General features: G+C 46.8%; 3 protein-coding genes across 5 annotated transcripts in view; 1 reads left to right on the forward strand and 2 right to left on the reverse strand.

Moving 5' to 3' along the window:
• The window catches only part of atrnl1b (attractin-like 1b), a 34398-nt gene extending 23495 nt beyond the window's left edge, over nucleotides 1-10903 (reverse strand). Inside the window, exons 1-3 of one of the 3 annotated variants that reach the window (XM_085904143.1) lie at nucleotides 10840-10903; nucleotides 10600-10683; nucleotides 1064-1190 (exon numbers count right to left, since the gene is read on the reverse strand). In XM_085904143.1, the coding sequence (XP_085760269.1) occupies nucleotides 1064-1068 (5 nt within the window). In that variant the 5' untranslated portion in view covers nucleotides 1069-1190; nucleotides 10600-10683; nucleotides 10840-10903. Of the gene's footprint in view, nucleotides 1-1063; nucleotides 4285-10599; nucleotides 10684-10839 lie in introns of those variants that run through there. The other 2 variants (XM_085904144.1, XM_085904145.1) reach the window with 2 other exon arrangements.
• afap1l2 (actin filament associated protein 1-like 2) lies at nucleotides 1073-15272 on the forward strand. Its single transcript, XM_085904152.1, has 19 exons — nucleotides 1073-1222; nucleotides 5475-5603; nucleotides 6962-7027; nucleotides 7694-7785; nucleotides 11010-11121; nucleotides 11201-11415; nucleotides 11485-11664; nucleotides 11726-11812; nucleotides 11873-11954; nucleotides 12023-12127; nucleotides 12188-12399; nucleotides 12830-12975; nucleotides 13062-13173; nucleotides 13240-13479; nucleotides 13559-13811; nucleotides 14112-14285; nucleotides 14370-14557; nucleotides 14634-14795; nucleotides 14874-15272. The coding sequence occupies exons 1-19, from the start codon at nucleotides 1207-1209 to the stop codon at nucleotides 14898-14900; spliced, it is 2598 nt and encodes an 865-aa protein (XP_085760278.1). The 5' UTR covers nucleotides 1073-1206; the 3' UTR covers nucleotides 14901-15272.
• Nucleotides 5799-10606, reverse strand: LOC147039279 (kelch repeat and BTB domain-containing protein 13). The gene has a single exon (XM_085904155.1). The coding sequence runs from the start codon at nucleotides 9397-9399 to the stop codon at nucleotides 7930-7932; it is 1470 nt and encodes a 489-aa protein (XP_085760281.1). The 5' UTR covers nucleotides 9400-10606; the 3' UTR covers nucleotides 5799-7929.
• Nucleotides 15273-15586: the final 314 nt, after the last annotated feature.

Consider the following 15586-nt stretch of genomic DNA (forward strand, 5'->3'; position numbering starts at 1 on the left):
GAGCAGGAAGAAAAAGGCTTAAACTGTAGCACTTCTTAAAACATGCACAAAAAGCGCCTCTTTTTTTTTTTTCCTCCTTCGTGGACAAACTCCAGCCAGCAAATGTAAATCACTGTATTTCCAAAAAAACAAAAACAACAATCTCTAAAAACTCAACGCCACCCAAGCAGCTTGAGTTCTTCCAAAAGGTCTGCTGCACTCCAGGAATTCCCCTAGCTGGATTATTAACAAGACACTTTGTCTGCCGTGGACGCGACGCGAGAGAGGGCGTGAGGGGCTTAGACCACCCTCCGCTTGGAGCTCACGCTGAGATGATGAATAGCTTGCTAGTTTTGACATATAACGTTACTGAGATATATTTTTTATCCTCGTTTAGATCGACATCTTATTTTGCCACCGTCTACATGAATGTCGGCTTTAAAATCATCTGAAATACGCTGTTGCTTGATTTTTATTATCAGCACTTCTTCGGTTGATAGCGTAATAATATTAGACGAACAAAATGTTTCAAATGTCCAAAACATCACATCCTAGCATATTCAACCACGCTGGCATGATTTCATTTTATTTTTTTTAAACATGTGCAAAGTTTTGAACCTGAAAGGGAACCCGTGGGAGAGCAGCGAGCGGGAGGAAGAATGAGAGGAATGCGGCTGTAGCATAACAAAGCTCAGAAGATGATTCAAAAACGGACCAAAGACAAAACGGGCCCCGATTCGAACCTGATTTGCCGATTCAAATCATTTTTTTTTTTTGTTACACAAAAAGCAAAGTCACATAAACAATTAGTGGGCAAAATTTGAAATGCTTCATCCTGGTCTATTTTGGAATTATTATGACATCACAACAGGGGTGTGTAGACTTTTTGAAATCCACTGAACAAATATGGAGACATGCTTTTAAAAAACGTGAAAGTACCAAGTCAAGCTCCTCTTTATTTTCTCATAAGGCATACTGACTTGGACTTTAACTCGAAAGGGGAGTTTCCGAGTGGTTTTGGTGTGTGTGTGTGTGTGTGGATGCTGCAGGCAGGGAGAAGGAGGAGGAAGCGAGCGCCACTCACCACATCGCACAGAGTAGGAGAGGACGTGGAGAGCCGGCTGCCGCTACCCGAGTCAGTAAGGTGTTTTCCGGGGTCCGTCATTCTTGTCTGAAGACTTTAGGGACAGTGGATGAGTGGAGCGGGACACCTCGGGACAAGGGGGAATGGACAAGCACAAAGGTAAGCAATCGGGACGAGAAAAGTTGAAGTTTCACGTGGGAGCGGACAGATGCCGCAGCTCACGTCATGCACGTCAGACTGATTTTAAGCGCAGTCCACATTGCGGTTACGCTGTCCCACTGAGGAAAATTACGAAAACCGCATTCGGGAGTGCCTTCAGTTCATTCACTTTCTCTCCATTGTTCTCTGCAACGTTGGCCACCAGGAGGCAGTAGGAGATATAACTGCACATACATGCTCAGCTCCTTTGCGGGTTTCTCAGTACAGCAGTGATATTAGTTGTTTTTTGTAGAGGATAAAGAAGACGGCTGGTGACTTTTCTGCATTTTCAATCCCATCACTTTTTAGGATGAAGCACTTTTCACGAGCACACATTTACAGTCACAGAGAATCTGTTTCATTTTAAAGTCAATCTTGTCTAAAAGTTGTTTGCACTGCGAGCAAAATCAATTCCAATAGCGCTGACATTGTTCTCAAGGCATTCCTCACATTCCTGTGGTTATTATTTGTCCATTTGGGATGAGCACGGCCGCAGCCACTTTTTTGCTCGACTTCACTTCCCTATTGGAGTGATGGGAAAAATCTAATTGTACACATATCAGCTGAAATTATTTTGCGGTGATGGAGTTGTTTTTCCCATTGATGAACTGGTTTCCCTTTTCGCCTTCTATTTGTCAAGAACAATGTCCAGCAGTCAAACTGGACTGGAAGCAGAAGGCTTTGAAAGAACCAAGTGTCGCTCCGTCAGTGTTTGCTCCCACTCGCTTGTTGTGTGTGTCAATGGAGCAGTGTTGGAAGATGCCAATTTCATGTTTTTTCATGTCTTTCATGTCATTTCATTAATGGGGCATTCAGTCCTCCCAGCGACATTGGATTATTTAATATGAGCATTCATGGTCTTTTTTTTTTTTTATAATTAAAATCGCTTGCCCGCTATACACCGAATATTCTTCAAAAATCCAAAAGTCTATCCATAAATTGTACATTTTACACTGCTCTTTCCATCTCCTGGTGACTAAAATATTGATGAACTGTAAGTAAGTAAGAAAAAGCATAGGGCCGAGTACGGACCCTTGAGGCACACCTTAATAAATTCAGACTGAATTTATAAGTACACCTGATGCCATTCAAGAAGTTGAAGTAGTCTTTACGTGAGCAACCAGCCACAAGTGACGTGAGGTCACGTCAAGGGCAGGAAAAGCAACGTGCACTTTGAATTGTGTCATGAATCCATGTCTGAAATTGAAGACGGGAGTTGCAGGACGCTGAATCGAATCTCAGCGGGAGCAGCAAGCAGTTGGTGCCGGGTGGGACGGGGAGGGGGCGGGTGTCATGGTCAGGGAAACCTGGAAAACATTCCGAGGGGAGGGCGGGAGTCGGCGGCAGGTGGTGGGATGACAAGGCCGGCCATTGTTTGGGACAACGGCTGGTGTGTTGCTTCTGAAGAGCTGCGGGTTTCAGTACAGAAGAAGAGAAACGACCTCATCTGATTACACATCCACCTGCAACACGGATGTTGTTTTAGGAGGATGGCCACTTTTTCACAGCAGGGAATCAAATGAATAGTGATGAGTGGCGTGCTTGACCACGTTCAGCGAATAACTTAACTCGATTTAGCGTGGCCTCAATGTGACTTCCTCAATGCGCCGCGGCTACTTTAGAAACTTGAAGGTTAAGACTTAAAATGTGACAGTAAGTAAGCTCAGCAAAGTAGGCCAAAGAATTAAGCCTCACTTGAAAGTATGTCAACCAAGGGAGGGAGGGGGAGGTGGGGGGGTGATTCACAGGTAATTTAAGGAAGCTGGAGCGGCCTATAAAAATGATGAAAAGGAAAACGGACTTCCCGCTCGCTACCTGGCAGCGGGTGGCGGTGGCCCCCCGCGGGCCCCCAAAGACGCGCTCCTGCCAGTTTACTGGCAACAGAAGCCGTGTGTGGTGTTGTTTGGCATCGGGTTCTTTTGAAGACGCCGTACCTTGCTAGTTAGTGTTTATTTGCCAGCGGCTGCTACCGGTCCAAACGACCTATAAAAGAGGCAATGTTAACCCTTTCACTACCTGCACGGGTACCTAATGAAGTGTCCAAAGATTGCATCAAGTGACACATATTCATGATGATGTTTTTAGAGCGAGCAAGAGTGAGACTGAGAAGGAAAAAAACAAAACATTGGGATAGAAGTTGAGTCGGAGCCACTTGATTTGGAACAACTACACTGGAATTACAATGGTACTTATTTGCTTTTGCGAGAAGATTTGGATGCTACTTTGGACTTGCGGCTTATTGTAATCACCATGTCTTAGCTGCAGATGTTCATTTTACACAGGCGGCGTTTGCAAAGTATTTTGAAACGCTTCTCCTAAAAATGCTGATGTATTATTTTGATTGTAAATTAAAAGCATTTATGGCCAGCAAACAATGGAGGTCAAAGAAGTGTTTAACTTTCCACAGGCCAGTTTTTCAAGCCAGACAGGAACAAACACTACCCAAGTTTCTCTCGGGTTACCAGCATGAGTCAAATTAAATGTCATCTTCTCTGCAACCATCAAAACAAGCACATTGATGGCAAAAGAGGCATTCAGAGCCAACGTCTCGTTTCACTTCAACTTCTTGTGCCCGCTTCCCGTTTGTTTCATTGGGAGACAAGTTGTGGAGAGAAAAAAAAAAAAAGACATGCTGTAAATAAAACACAAATTATTTCCAATTTTCTGATTATTCATCAAAATCCTGAGCACATGATACATGACATGAAATGCAATTAAATAATTAAAAGCATCTTTTGGGAGTGCATTGCACAGTTTCCTACAAAACTCTACAGAAAGGCCAAACTGATAAATGAAAACAGACACAGTGAGGACGGGATTATAAAAAAAATAAAAAATAAAAAAAAAAGGGGGCAGTGTGGCAAGGCCAGATGTGAAAAGAGCCGTGTGAGCACATCTGTTGCTATTTTCCACGTGTGCCGTGCCGCATCCCAAAATACGTGTGATTCATCCCTGGAGGACATTTTGGAAGCGTCCGAAAAGCGTCCAAACATCTTACATATCGGCTCACTTTGTTGCATCACTGCGCTGACTTTAACGACAACCCGCCCCCCCCTTCCCCAATTTTGTCGCTTAATTCAAATCGTATTCTTGACAAACCGCAAAAACATTGCATCATTGACAAAACAGTTTTTGCCCTATTTTACACAAAAAATGCTTGACTTGCAAGACACTATAAAGCGTGACGACATGTATTTCATTAATTAGGAACATTATTTATTTATTTGATCACAATTGATCCAATCATCCAAATCAGCAGTAGAAGGCAAATCAATATCAATATAGTTATTGATTGAATTCTGTGAATGAATCAAAACAGGAAGAACAAGTTCAGGCGAAGAAGGAACGGCGACTGCAGAGCGCTATGTCCTGTCAGCTGACTCTGTTTCCCAGGCCCCCCCCCTTTCGTTGCACCCAAAAGTTCATCTGAGTCAACTTCTGCAAACAAACAAGTGGAAGCAGAGCAATGGGAAAGCAAAAACCGGTTTGGGTACTCTTCACGTTCGATGATGGGGTTCCGAAACGAGCCTGAAGTGTTTCTGCCTTCTGTCGGGGCAATTTTGTGCTTTCCTGTTGTGAAAGGCTCTTCCAGTATTTTGCTTCACACACGGGGCCCCTCGGGAGATGTTGACCCAGCGTGAGCAGGAGTCATTAAAAAAAAAAGGGGTTGGGGAGGGGAGCAGAAAAGGGAGGGAGCTCCTCTCATCATCTGCAACTTGTGAAGCTCAGCATTGGACACCTTGTGTTCCCGTATTGTCACTTTGAAAGCTGGGTTAGCGGTCGGCGGAAGCGTCTGTCCTTTGAGGTTCTTCTTTGGAAGCAGATCCCTCGGCTGACTGCGGTCTTGGTTTATTTATGGATGTCGCAATTTTCTCTCTTTCGCCTTTGCCTTCAAGTCGGGGGCGGACGTGCTTGATGACAAGGAAATGTTTAGCAGGATATTTGCTAATTTGGACGGTGAGGTCTAAAAAGAACAGTCGAAATATCTGCTCCACCTTCTCCTTTAAGAACGTCTTTCATCCTCGGGATGCTTTTCACGAAGCCGGCAGACACACAAAGAACTCCCCACAAGGCGTGACCCCCGAAGGTCACGCGTGGGAGGCACGTCAGGGCTGCAAAGTCGTTCTCTCCCATGCTAAACGCTGGCTTGAAGTCCGAGCGTTAACAGACAAATCCTCCCTGACTGTTTTATTTTCATTCTTTGTGCTTGCAGTGCTGGACCAGCTCCTCATGGAGCTCCACCACTTCCTGCTCATCCTGGACAAAGAGACCCTGAGTGGGAACGCCACCATCCACAAGGGATTGCTTTCCGACCTACTCCAGTCCTACACTGCGTCCAACGGTACCAGTAAAAAAACAAAAAACAAAAAAAAAACACTCAAGCATGTTTAGGAGGCTTGTTGTCGGGTAGAATTAAGAAATAAAATCCCATATGACAGCAAACTTTGCAGCACTTCCAGCAAAGAGGCCTCTGGTGTCAACACTCGTCCGATTTCTCTCGTGAGAACACGTTGAAACAATACCCCCCCCCCCCCAAAAAATTCGCACGGAAAGTCTTCCAGTCACCATAAATAATAAGATCGGCCCACCAGCAGTTTTGTGTAATCAGCGTCAGAGCCACGAACAGGGAAAATAAACATTTTGGCTGCTGCGCGAGCGATCGCAAATGTTCTCCAATTAAATGCCGGGGTAATTTTGCAAACAAGCTTTCAGTCGGCTCGAGTGTATCTGATGGTCAGGGCCTGTGAGAGTGTCATAATTACACGGCGCTTAGGCAGATAGCAAAATAAGTGCGCAGAGGTTTTGTCCGATAGCCAAGTGCTGACTCACAACGTTGGGTGCATTTGTGGGAAATTAAATGGAGAACCCAGCGCACGTTGCGTAAGAAGCCTTGAAGCGAGTTTGAATGGTTTGCGGTTAAGCGAGCGGCGTAGATTTGCGACACGGCGTCATAACATGACAAGTTGGGAAGAATATTAGTCAAAGGAGGTTTTTCTTGTGGTCACGCTGATCTGGGGCTTTTCCCCTCCCAACTTTGATTCGCCAACACCCACGTCACTCACCACATCCAGTCACACCTTTCATATAATTAGCGAGATGATTATTTTAATGATTACATGATCATTGTGTAAAAGACCTTTTAGTTGGCTTTTTTTCTCCCGGCCGCCATGTAAATTTAATATCAGAGGAAGGCTTATAAAAAGCCCATCATGAATCAAATCTTAAATCTAATATGGCCCTCTCGATGAAAACTGAAATGTCCCGTGAGGTTCACGATGAATTTTGGGTTGAAAAAGTCACAGCGACACACTGGAAGAGTCTTCCTTTTCCATGTTCAGGTCTTGGATTGGTTCCTCAGCACTTCCTCTCCTGGCTCTCGGCTGTATGATTATTCCAAAGCCGCATTCATCCACCGGGGACGCTCGCTTCCTTTGAGCAGGTTATAAATAGCGCGGGAGAAACTTTCGATTTTCTTTTTTTTGTTTACTTTCCGCTCAAGATATCGATATCAAAGCGGTGTAACGCCCAAAGCTGTCTTTTGATCGTCTGCGAAAATTAATTTAATTAGGAAAACGCCGCTGCTGCAAACTTTTTTTTGCAAACTACATTAATTATTTATTCCTAGACTTTTTTCTTATTTCAAAGTCTATAGATATTTAGGTATGCTCTTTCTGAATTTTTTGTGTGGCTTTCACCCAGGTGCGGATGAGGAGTACATCTACATGAACAAAGTCGTCGTGGGTAACAAGGAAAACCAGGAGAAAGGTAAACATTTTTTATTGAATCAGGTGTCATTTTCCTTCATGACATCTATAAGATAAAAACAAAAAAAACAAAAAAAGATCTTCGACGATGAAATCACAATCAACTCGTCTTCGAAACTCAAGAACAACACAGGAGGAGAAAAAGAGTCTCAAACGGAATTCTTTCTTGTAGTCCAAACAAAACAAGGCAGCTACAGATGGCGAGGCGCTATGAAGAAACAGACAGGAAATGGCGGTGGGGTTGGGTTGTGGGGGGATTGGGGTCGTCTGTGACTCCAGCTCGCCTCTCCGCTTTTCACTTGAATTGCGTCCCGGCGAGCACGAGGTGCAATAACTCATGTCCGCTGTAACGTCTGACCCAGTTGGACAACCTCGACGGAGCAGCATACTGTCTCATGGTCTTACGTTTGCACATTTGACAGAATACAGTAAAGTAGGAGAGACCCTTACGAGGCATCGCTTAGTTGATTTGAAAGAAATCTAGGTCAACAAACAATAACCCTAACCGCCTCAATCAGATCAGGTCTCATCGGATTTGAGTCCAAGTATCCACCCTCTGGTGTGGAACATCTGGACATCCCAGAACGGTGTAAAGGCAGAGGCTCACGTGAAACGAGCTGTTATGGATCCATTGGCAGTGTGTTTACTTTGATATGTTGCATTGCAGAAGATGCAGCAAACGTCCTGGTCAATGGAAAAGCATCCAAACATGCGCCCGTTCCACAGAAGAGCCTTCCTAACCTGCCACCGCCCAGAACAGTAAGTGACGACTCTAGCACCATATCAAATAGTTTTTGATGTAAGGTTTACGAACTGAAACCTTAGCCGGTTCTCAAATTGGAGTCTCAGTAACAACAGTCTTCATGTATCCCAGTTCCAAAAAAACATTAGAGCTCCATCATATCATCTACCGGTTCTGTCTTTCAAAGGCATTTCCTTTTGCCTCCCCTGTGCATCCACCTGGGGGAAGACCGGTCCTGTCTTGGGAAGCCTAAGTAAACAAGTCCGTAACGATCCGCCCTTTGGAAAACCCTTCATCTGCCTTCGGGGCTTCCATTCCTGCGCGCTGATGGCGTACTCCAGCGTTAGCATGCGTTTCACCGTGAGGGCCGAGTCCCCTTTTACGGCCGCGGTGAACAGCGCCCCCTTGCTGTTGATGTAGTGCCCCGGCATGGCTGTCCACTGGGCTGTGGTGAGGTTGTAGCAGTCCATGAGACAGCGGAGAAAGTCGTCGCAGGGCCCGTTGCGCATCACGTACAAGTTGTCCCTGTGGGCCACCATGCAGTGGCCGTAACTCTGAGGTCTGATCAAGGTGGTGGTGAGCTTCCATTCGTCATCGAGCGCCACATACTCGTAAATGTCCGTGGTATCGGGAGGCTTCCAGAAGCAAACAAACATCCGACGCCTGGCCACGGCGCAGGCGGCCGACGTTACCGGCTTCGGAGCTTGTCGTATGAACGTCCACTCAGCCTTCCGAGGGTCATAGCGCTCTGCTGTGGCGATGTTCCTTTTCTGGTACTCGCCTCCGACGGCATAGAGTCGTCCCTCGTGCCCCAGCAAGGTGAAGTCATGTCTGGGTCTCTGAGGTCCCGGAAGAGAGGTCCAAAGCCCTGACTCGGGGTCAAAGCAGAAGGCGGCGTCGACGGTTTCTTTGTTATAACCGTAAACTCCCCCAACGATGTACAGGCGGTTGTCCAGCACGGCCACGCCGCACAAAGACGTACTGCAGATGGTCGGGAGATGCGTAAGATGCTTCCACTCTCCTTCTTTCTCGTCGAGGTAGCACACGACCCGGAAGGTGTCGTGGAGCAGCTCCGTGGAAGGGGTATGAGTACCGATTGCGACGTAAGACACGGGGGATAAGGACTGAGAATACTGCAGCAGATCTTCGGGAAGCGTCGCCTCCGCCGTTTCCCTCAGGTCTTCGAATGTATCGCAGAGGAAAAGAGCGGCGCTATGAAAGAGTTTCTCCAGCCCAAAGATGTGGGCGGCCTGGTAGAGTAGGAGGCAGGTATCCGAATCCACGATATCGCAAAGATGCCGAGTCAAAGTTGGCACCTGCAGGAAGGCGGCGCACTCCACGGCGTCGACCAGCTCGTCCGGATCGGCCAGGGTGGGAATCTCCCCTTTGCAGACGGCGAGAGCGATGAGAAAGCCTCTTGCGTGCAACCCTCCTTTAAGGTGGAGCTCCTCTTGATTACTTTCCAGCATGCCCGACTGAAAGAGCGCCCGGAAGTAGTTGCTGTGCCTCGCTAGGAAGGCCCTCTCCAAAACGAACCAGCTGTCTTCCACCTTCACCCTCACCCGACCCGTCAGATCAGGGGTCGCATTCTTCTCTCGACTGGATGATGCCAAACCCTCGGGCATGTCCATAATCTCGCTAAAATGGGTCTTTGTTTCTCACAACGGAAACAGTGTCACTCCGGCTGAAATGTATCCATCTCTCCACGACACGTGACTGGTAAACAAACGTTTGAAGAGTTCCATTGGGTCGACTCTGCACGGTCTGAAAATAGAGTCGGGCTATAGATAGCGACACCGTGGCGCTTTGGCGGTGACACGCCGGGGGGAATGAAGGCAGACGTCCGCAGAGGGCTGCACTCGAGTGAGTAGGTTTGATTGGCTAGGTCGGGATTTTCCTCGTAATATTATCTGACCACGCGATGGAGCTGCCCCTTCTCTACATGCATGTAGGCTCAAATTTGAAAGCAATTGGTCATAAAATAAAATAACAGCTTATTTTAAACTTGTAAATATTTTGGTCTGGTTTTATTTTTTGTTTATTTTAGTTTTTTAATTAAATATTCTCATTGACTGGCAAACAGTTAATGAGAATATTTAATTTCATTGAACTTGATTAAAAAAAAAAAATACAAATGTTAGAAAATTCTTCTGGTCTGGTTTTATTTGTTTCCAATTAAATATTCTCATTTACTGGCAAACAGTCAATGAGAAAATTTAATTTCATTGAACCTGATTTTTTTGATTTTTTTGAAAAAAGCAAATGTTAGAAAATTCTTCCAAAACATGCTCCTAGATTTGGAGTGTTTTTGCTTCAGCAGATTCTTGGCATGGGAACTGGGGATTTTCCATGTTGCTGGGCCTTTTCGTTATTTTTTCTGAACCCCTCCGCCACACCCCGATCACTCTCCCCCGTTGCTTGCTTTTGTTACTTGGGCTGGAGCCAGTCGCTGACTATGTCAAATGAAACGCCAGGGCTGAAGTGAAAGTAAAGCATCTTTGCACGCTGTCAATGTCTTGGAATATAGGGAGAAGTGGGCGTGGCAGGAGGCCGCCTTGTTTTAATTCATAACAGATGCTTTGACTCCTCCCTGATTTACAGTAGAAACAAACCCAGCAGATATTTTTATAAGTTCCTGTCAGGTCAAATGTGAAAATCTCCAATTTGAAGTGACGGTAAAACTTTAGCGGCGGCTTCATTGTTCATTGTGTACATTGCTATGTTAGCCTACCTAAAGTACTTCAATGTCTTATGACCATATTTTTTTTTTCCCCACATTAAAATGCATTTGGAGCATCAAGTTTGTAAACGCTTCCTACTTTTGCACTAACCTCCCTCCCCCAGGGCTCTTCTCATCTGCTCCGTCTCGAATTTCTGTGATCTTGCCGCGGAATGTACGTGCCTTGGGAGGGAGTCTGAGAAAGTGGAAGATTTAACATCAGACGTTTTATCAGAATCAAGAAAAAAAAAAATATATATATCCTTCTTAGTTGAACTTGCAGAATTCTGCCAAGTTCACTTTGCCCAAGCCACCCAATTTGTTACGGTACTCGGTGGGATAGTTGAAATACCTTTTGGTGTATAGATCATCCAAGTACTTTGCTTTCATCTTCTGGCGGCTTTTCAGCAATGTCATTGGATCCCACCCACCATGGACATTTTCTCTTTTGGACCTATCGACAATATAAAAAGCAAGTTTCAAATATCTAAAACTCGTAACGTTTGTCTTCTGATCCATCAGGGCGCTGTGACTCGAGAACCTTTTCCCCTACCGCTCGTCCAGACGGCGACCTGCTCAGATGCTTCCGAGAGTTACTACGAGGAGGCTCAGCCTTATGAAGAAACTGTCAATGGTAACGGTCAGCGATAGCTACCCGTCTGTCTTTCCGACTCACCGCGTAGTCATCGCCGCGTCGCTCTCGGCTTCACCAGACGACGGCGACGCCGTCAGCAGCTCGTACGAGTCCTACGACGAGGACGAAGCGGCCACCAGGGGGAAGTCGCTGTCGGCGCAGCACCAGTGGCCATCGGCCGAGGCGTCCATCGAGTTGATGAAAGATGCGCGCATTTGTGCCTTCCTGTGGAGGAAAAAGTGGCTCGGCCAATGGGCCAAGCAACTGTGCGTCATCAAGGAGCACCGACTTCTGGTAATTACATCCAGATTTGAATCGGATGCTTGAATTTGAGAAGTGAAATGTCCCTGTTGTTGCTTTCAGTGCTACAAGAGCTCCAAGGAGCAGACGCCACTGTTGGACGTGAGCCTGCTGGGCTGCAGCGTCACCTACAAGGAGAAGCAGCTCAAGAGGAAGGAGCACAAGCTGAAGATCGTCCCCGTGGGCGGCGAGGCCATCGTGCTGGGGCTGCAGAGCAAGGAGCAAACGGAGCAGTGGCTCAAGGTGAGCTTTTGCTCTCAACAAGTTGCTGGATTGGAGGGAAAACAAATGTTTCGCTCACCAGGTGATCCAGGAGATCAGTCCCAAGCCGGTTGAAAACGGCGACTTGCAGCATTCTGCCTCTGACTCGCCAAGGCTCATTTGCACTAAGGTGAGAAAGATGAAATGAGAAGATTTCTTCCACTCAAAACCTGCGCTGGGGTTTTGACAGGGGGAAGTCGGCGAGCGACACTCGGCGGCTTCGGAAAGCGGCAGCAGCACGGACGGCCACGTCGAGACGCCCGAGAGGGATGGTGAGCTTCCGCGCTAAAATGTAAAACAAAGGCAGGTGCGGCTGCTGAGCGTCCTCGTCCACTTCCAGTGAAGAAAAAATACAGCGCAGGTTTGAAGTTCAGCAACCTGATGAACATCGGAAAGAAAAAAGCCTCGTCGTTGGAGAGCGCCGAGAAATGCGTCGAAACCTCCGGTGAGTTGGGCATAAATTTGGAGGTTCTTCTGCAAAGCTGATTGGAACATCTTTGGTCAGGCTACCTCAACGTGCTGGTGAACAGCCAGTGGCGGACGTGCTGGTGCCTGGTCAAGAACGGTCAGCTGTGGTTCTACCAGGACAAGAATAAGAACAAAGTGAGCCAACCTGCCGTGAGGCTCGAGGGCTGCCAGGTTTGGCCGGACCCCAGCCCGGAACGCCTCTACTCCTTCCGGATCGACATGAGCGGCATGCAGCTGGCGACCCTGGAGGTACTTCGAACCGCTGTAAAAAAAAAAAAAAATTCAAGTAACTCAGTATGTTGGATAACTTGAGGATAGATATTTGAGTGCTCACGTGGTTTGGGAGGTGGGATCACTTGCGCCGAAATCAGGTCCAGGATGAAGAAAAATTTCTGGAGTGGAAAAAAAAGACGCCGGGTGCAAGGTTACATGAAGTAAACACTGTCCTCACTGGAGCAAGGGTGGTCCATGTGTGTGCGTCTGGTGGAGGGTGGAGATGTCGTGGGATTTGGTCATGGAAAAAGCCCTCCAGTTTCTCCCTGCTGCATATTTGAGCATCAACAAACGTATTTAATGTCTCAGCTTCTTAAGACATATTTCTACAAGCATAAATCCCACTTTTTGGCCACGCCTAAAGACATCTTTAGGGACGACAAGTAAGAACCTAAATGCTTTCCAGGCCAAAACGTCAGCAGGCATGGGCCACTGGCTGGGCCTCTTACTGTCCCAGACGGGGAGCAAGACAGACCCGGAGGAGCTAACCTACGACTACGTCAACGCCGAGAGAATCACCAGTATCGTCAACGCAGCAAAGACTTCATTTTAGTAGGACATGACAAAAATATTGACCCCCCCGCCCCCCAAAAAAAAGTCAGCGTGCTAAGATTTCAAATGTTTCTTTGCGGCTCCAGCTTGATGCAGAGGCGCTTCTCTGAGCCAAACAACTACATTGACGCCCTGCCCTCCGCCCAGCAGAACCCGGATGATCTGTACGACGACGTGGCCTCAATCGCTGATCCAGAGGTGTGTAAAAAAAAAAAAAAAAAAACTCCAGAAAATTCAAAAATGTAACCTTTTTTTTTTTTTCAGGATATTGTTGCTGGCTGTCTTCTACTGAGTGATGAAAAGGACATTGAAGAGCATTGTGAAATATCCGCAAAGGACGCACAAAAGGACCTAGTGGCTGAAGATGAGGAGCCTGAAAATCGGGTGTACCTCGACCTGGTGCCGGTGCGCTCTTTTTTGCATACCGTGGCAGGTGGTGGAAAGGAAATGTCAGGATCCCAGGAGCCCTCAGAGGAACACAAAGAGCCTTTGAAACTAAATGAGGTAACCCCGTACCTCAAAGTAGCTTTTGTTTGATTTGATGTTAAAAAGCTGGCAAGAAACTCTGGCGCTTCCATTCCAGGTCAATCCAAACAACCCGGCAGAACCCGACACAGCATCTAATTTAAACGAGTCGGCCAAAACAGAGCAATGCGTGACTCCCACCACTCCCACAAAGCGGCAAGCTACGCCAAATTCCAAAGCCCTGCCGCAAAGCCAGGAGCCCCCCAAGAGGACGCTGAGTCCCTCGGGGGTCCAGAAAGCTTTGACTCTTCAAGCAACCTCTGGTTTTCCTCTCAGTCCTCAACCGCCACGACCTAAAGCCTTCAGCACAGGTGAGGGATGACGTAGTACTTGGGTTTTCCATCAAGGAAGGAACCAAAAAACTTGGCTCCCTCAAGTGGTGGGCTGCCTCTCCTACATCAGCACACATGGTCACAATTTTAGGAACACTTACTATCAAAAATTCTTCCTCTTCAAAATAGATTTTAAAAGGATAGCATAAAAACAATCAGTGTTGAATTAATAATAAAACACAGAAAAAAATAATCAAAAAAAAAAACTGGCCAAATGATTTTGTATATCGAGTAATAAAAGGTTATGACTTGCATTCTGGTTGGGCTGCTGCTTTTCAGGTTGCTCCGGTGCCGTCGAGGGGAAGCTGGGCAAGAAACGCACCGAGGCGGACTTGGTGCGCTACAGCGACGAGCGTGAGCGACTGGAGCGAGAGCGCGACGAGGTCAGGAGCACCCTAGCCGGCCTCAAGAAAGAACGGAGGGAAACCAAAGAGGAACTCAGCGCCTGTCAAGGTATATTATTGTCCAACTCTTTTGCTTCCCCCCCCAAAAAAAAAGTTCTGCTTGCCTGAGCGGGCTCCTGCACGTTGGTTTCAGATGCCAAGCAGCAAAGTTCACTGGAAGCTCGGCTGAAGCAGATCGAGGAGGCCAGTCGGGAAGCGGAGCGGAGGCGTGTGGAGGTGGAGCTACGGCTGGTGGAAGTCAAGGAAAGCCTGAAGAAGGTGGAGGCCGGGCCCTTCACGCTGGGGACCACGCTAGACAGCAACCTTCCAGACACGTCCACGGTCAGCCGCCATCAACCTGATGAAGTTGCTAAACATGAGCACACAAGTTAACTCACATTTTTTTGCTCGCCCTCAGATGAAAACGGTGACGCAGCCCCCGTCCTCGCCGTCGTCCTGTCAACCATCCGGCGGTCCCCACGGCGCGGACGCGGCGTCTCCCGTCAATTCAGCCAGCGCACTTAAGAATAGACCAGCGTCCATCATGGCCACTAAAGGCAAAGTGCTGCAGAAAGCCAAAGTGAGCCCGTGCAAGAATTTGTTGGAATGACATCAGAATTTAGATTTCACTTAATTTAATCGTGCTTTGTCGTTACAGGAGTGGGAAAGGAAATCCACCACTTAAAGCCCAATTGCCCTTGTACACTGAAAAGCGCAGAAAGTTGGAAAGCACGGACAGTCTTGAATTGGCTACGAGTCATCCTGGAGATTGTAGCTTGGATCAACATTTATGCTGGTAGCTAAATGTAAATAAGCACATCATTTATTCTGCCTTTGTTGGAGGGGTGGGGGATCTGTATTGCTAGCTAAAAAAAAATCGCACTTTTTATTCAAATAAATACTGACCAAAAAATGTCACCAGTCTTTTTTCTTACGGTATCGACAGATTTTGGAAAACTCAGTGGCTGCAAATTTCAGATTTAGTTGTGACTTTACTCGTAAATATTTCTGTAAACAATTTACAAAAATACACGTTCGCCTGAGCTAATAAAGCTATTTTTAACGCATGCTTGTTCAGTGTTTATTGCAAGACAAAATGTGACATTTCGAGTAGTAGTAGTAGAATGAATCGAGTTCTAAAAGTACTTGAGGTCCTCGTAAGACGGCACCGAGATCAGGTTTTGTTTCGAGCCGGCCATCCGCAGCAGGCCGTCCTGTCGCGCGTCACCTGCAACAACAATTTAGGAGCAGTAGAAATTACAATAAGCAGATTTTTTTTTCTCTACTTACCAGAGGCTTGTCAGAATACACACACAGCCACTCTTTAATTTTCCCTAAGTGGTTTAGTTTAAAATAACAGTCTATACGATG

The sequence above is a fragment of the Syngnathus leptorhynchus genome, chromosome 22 (genome assembly GCF_054491065.1).
Source record: "Syngnathus leptorhynchus isolate UIUO chromosome 22, UIUO_Slep, whole genome shotgun sequence".
Lineage (NCBI taxonomy): Eukaryota > Metazoa > Chordata > Actinopteri > Syngnathiformes > Syngnathidae > Syngnathus > Syngnathus leptorhynchus.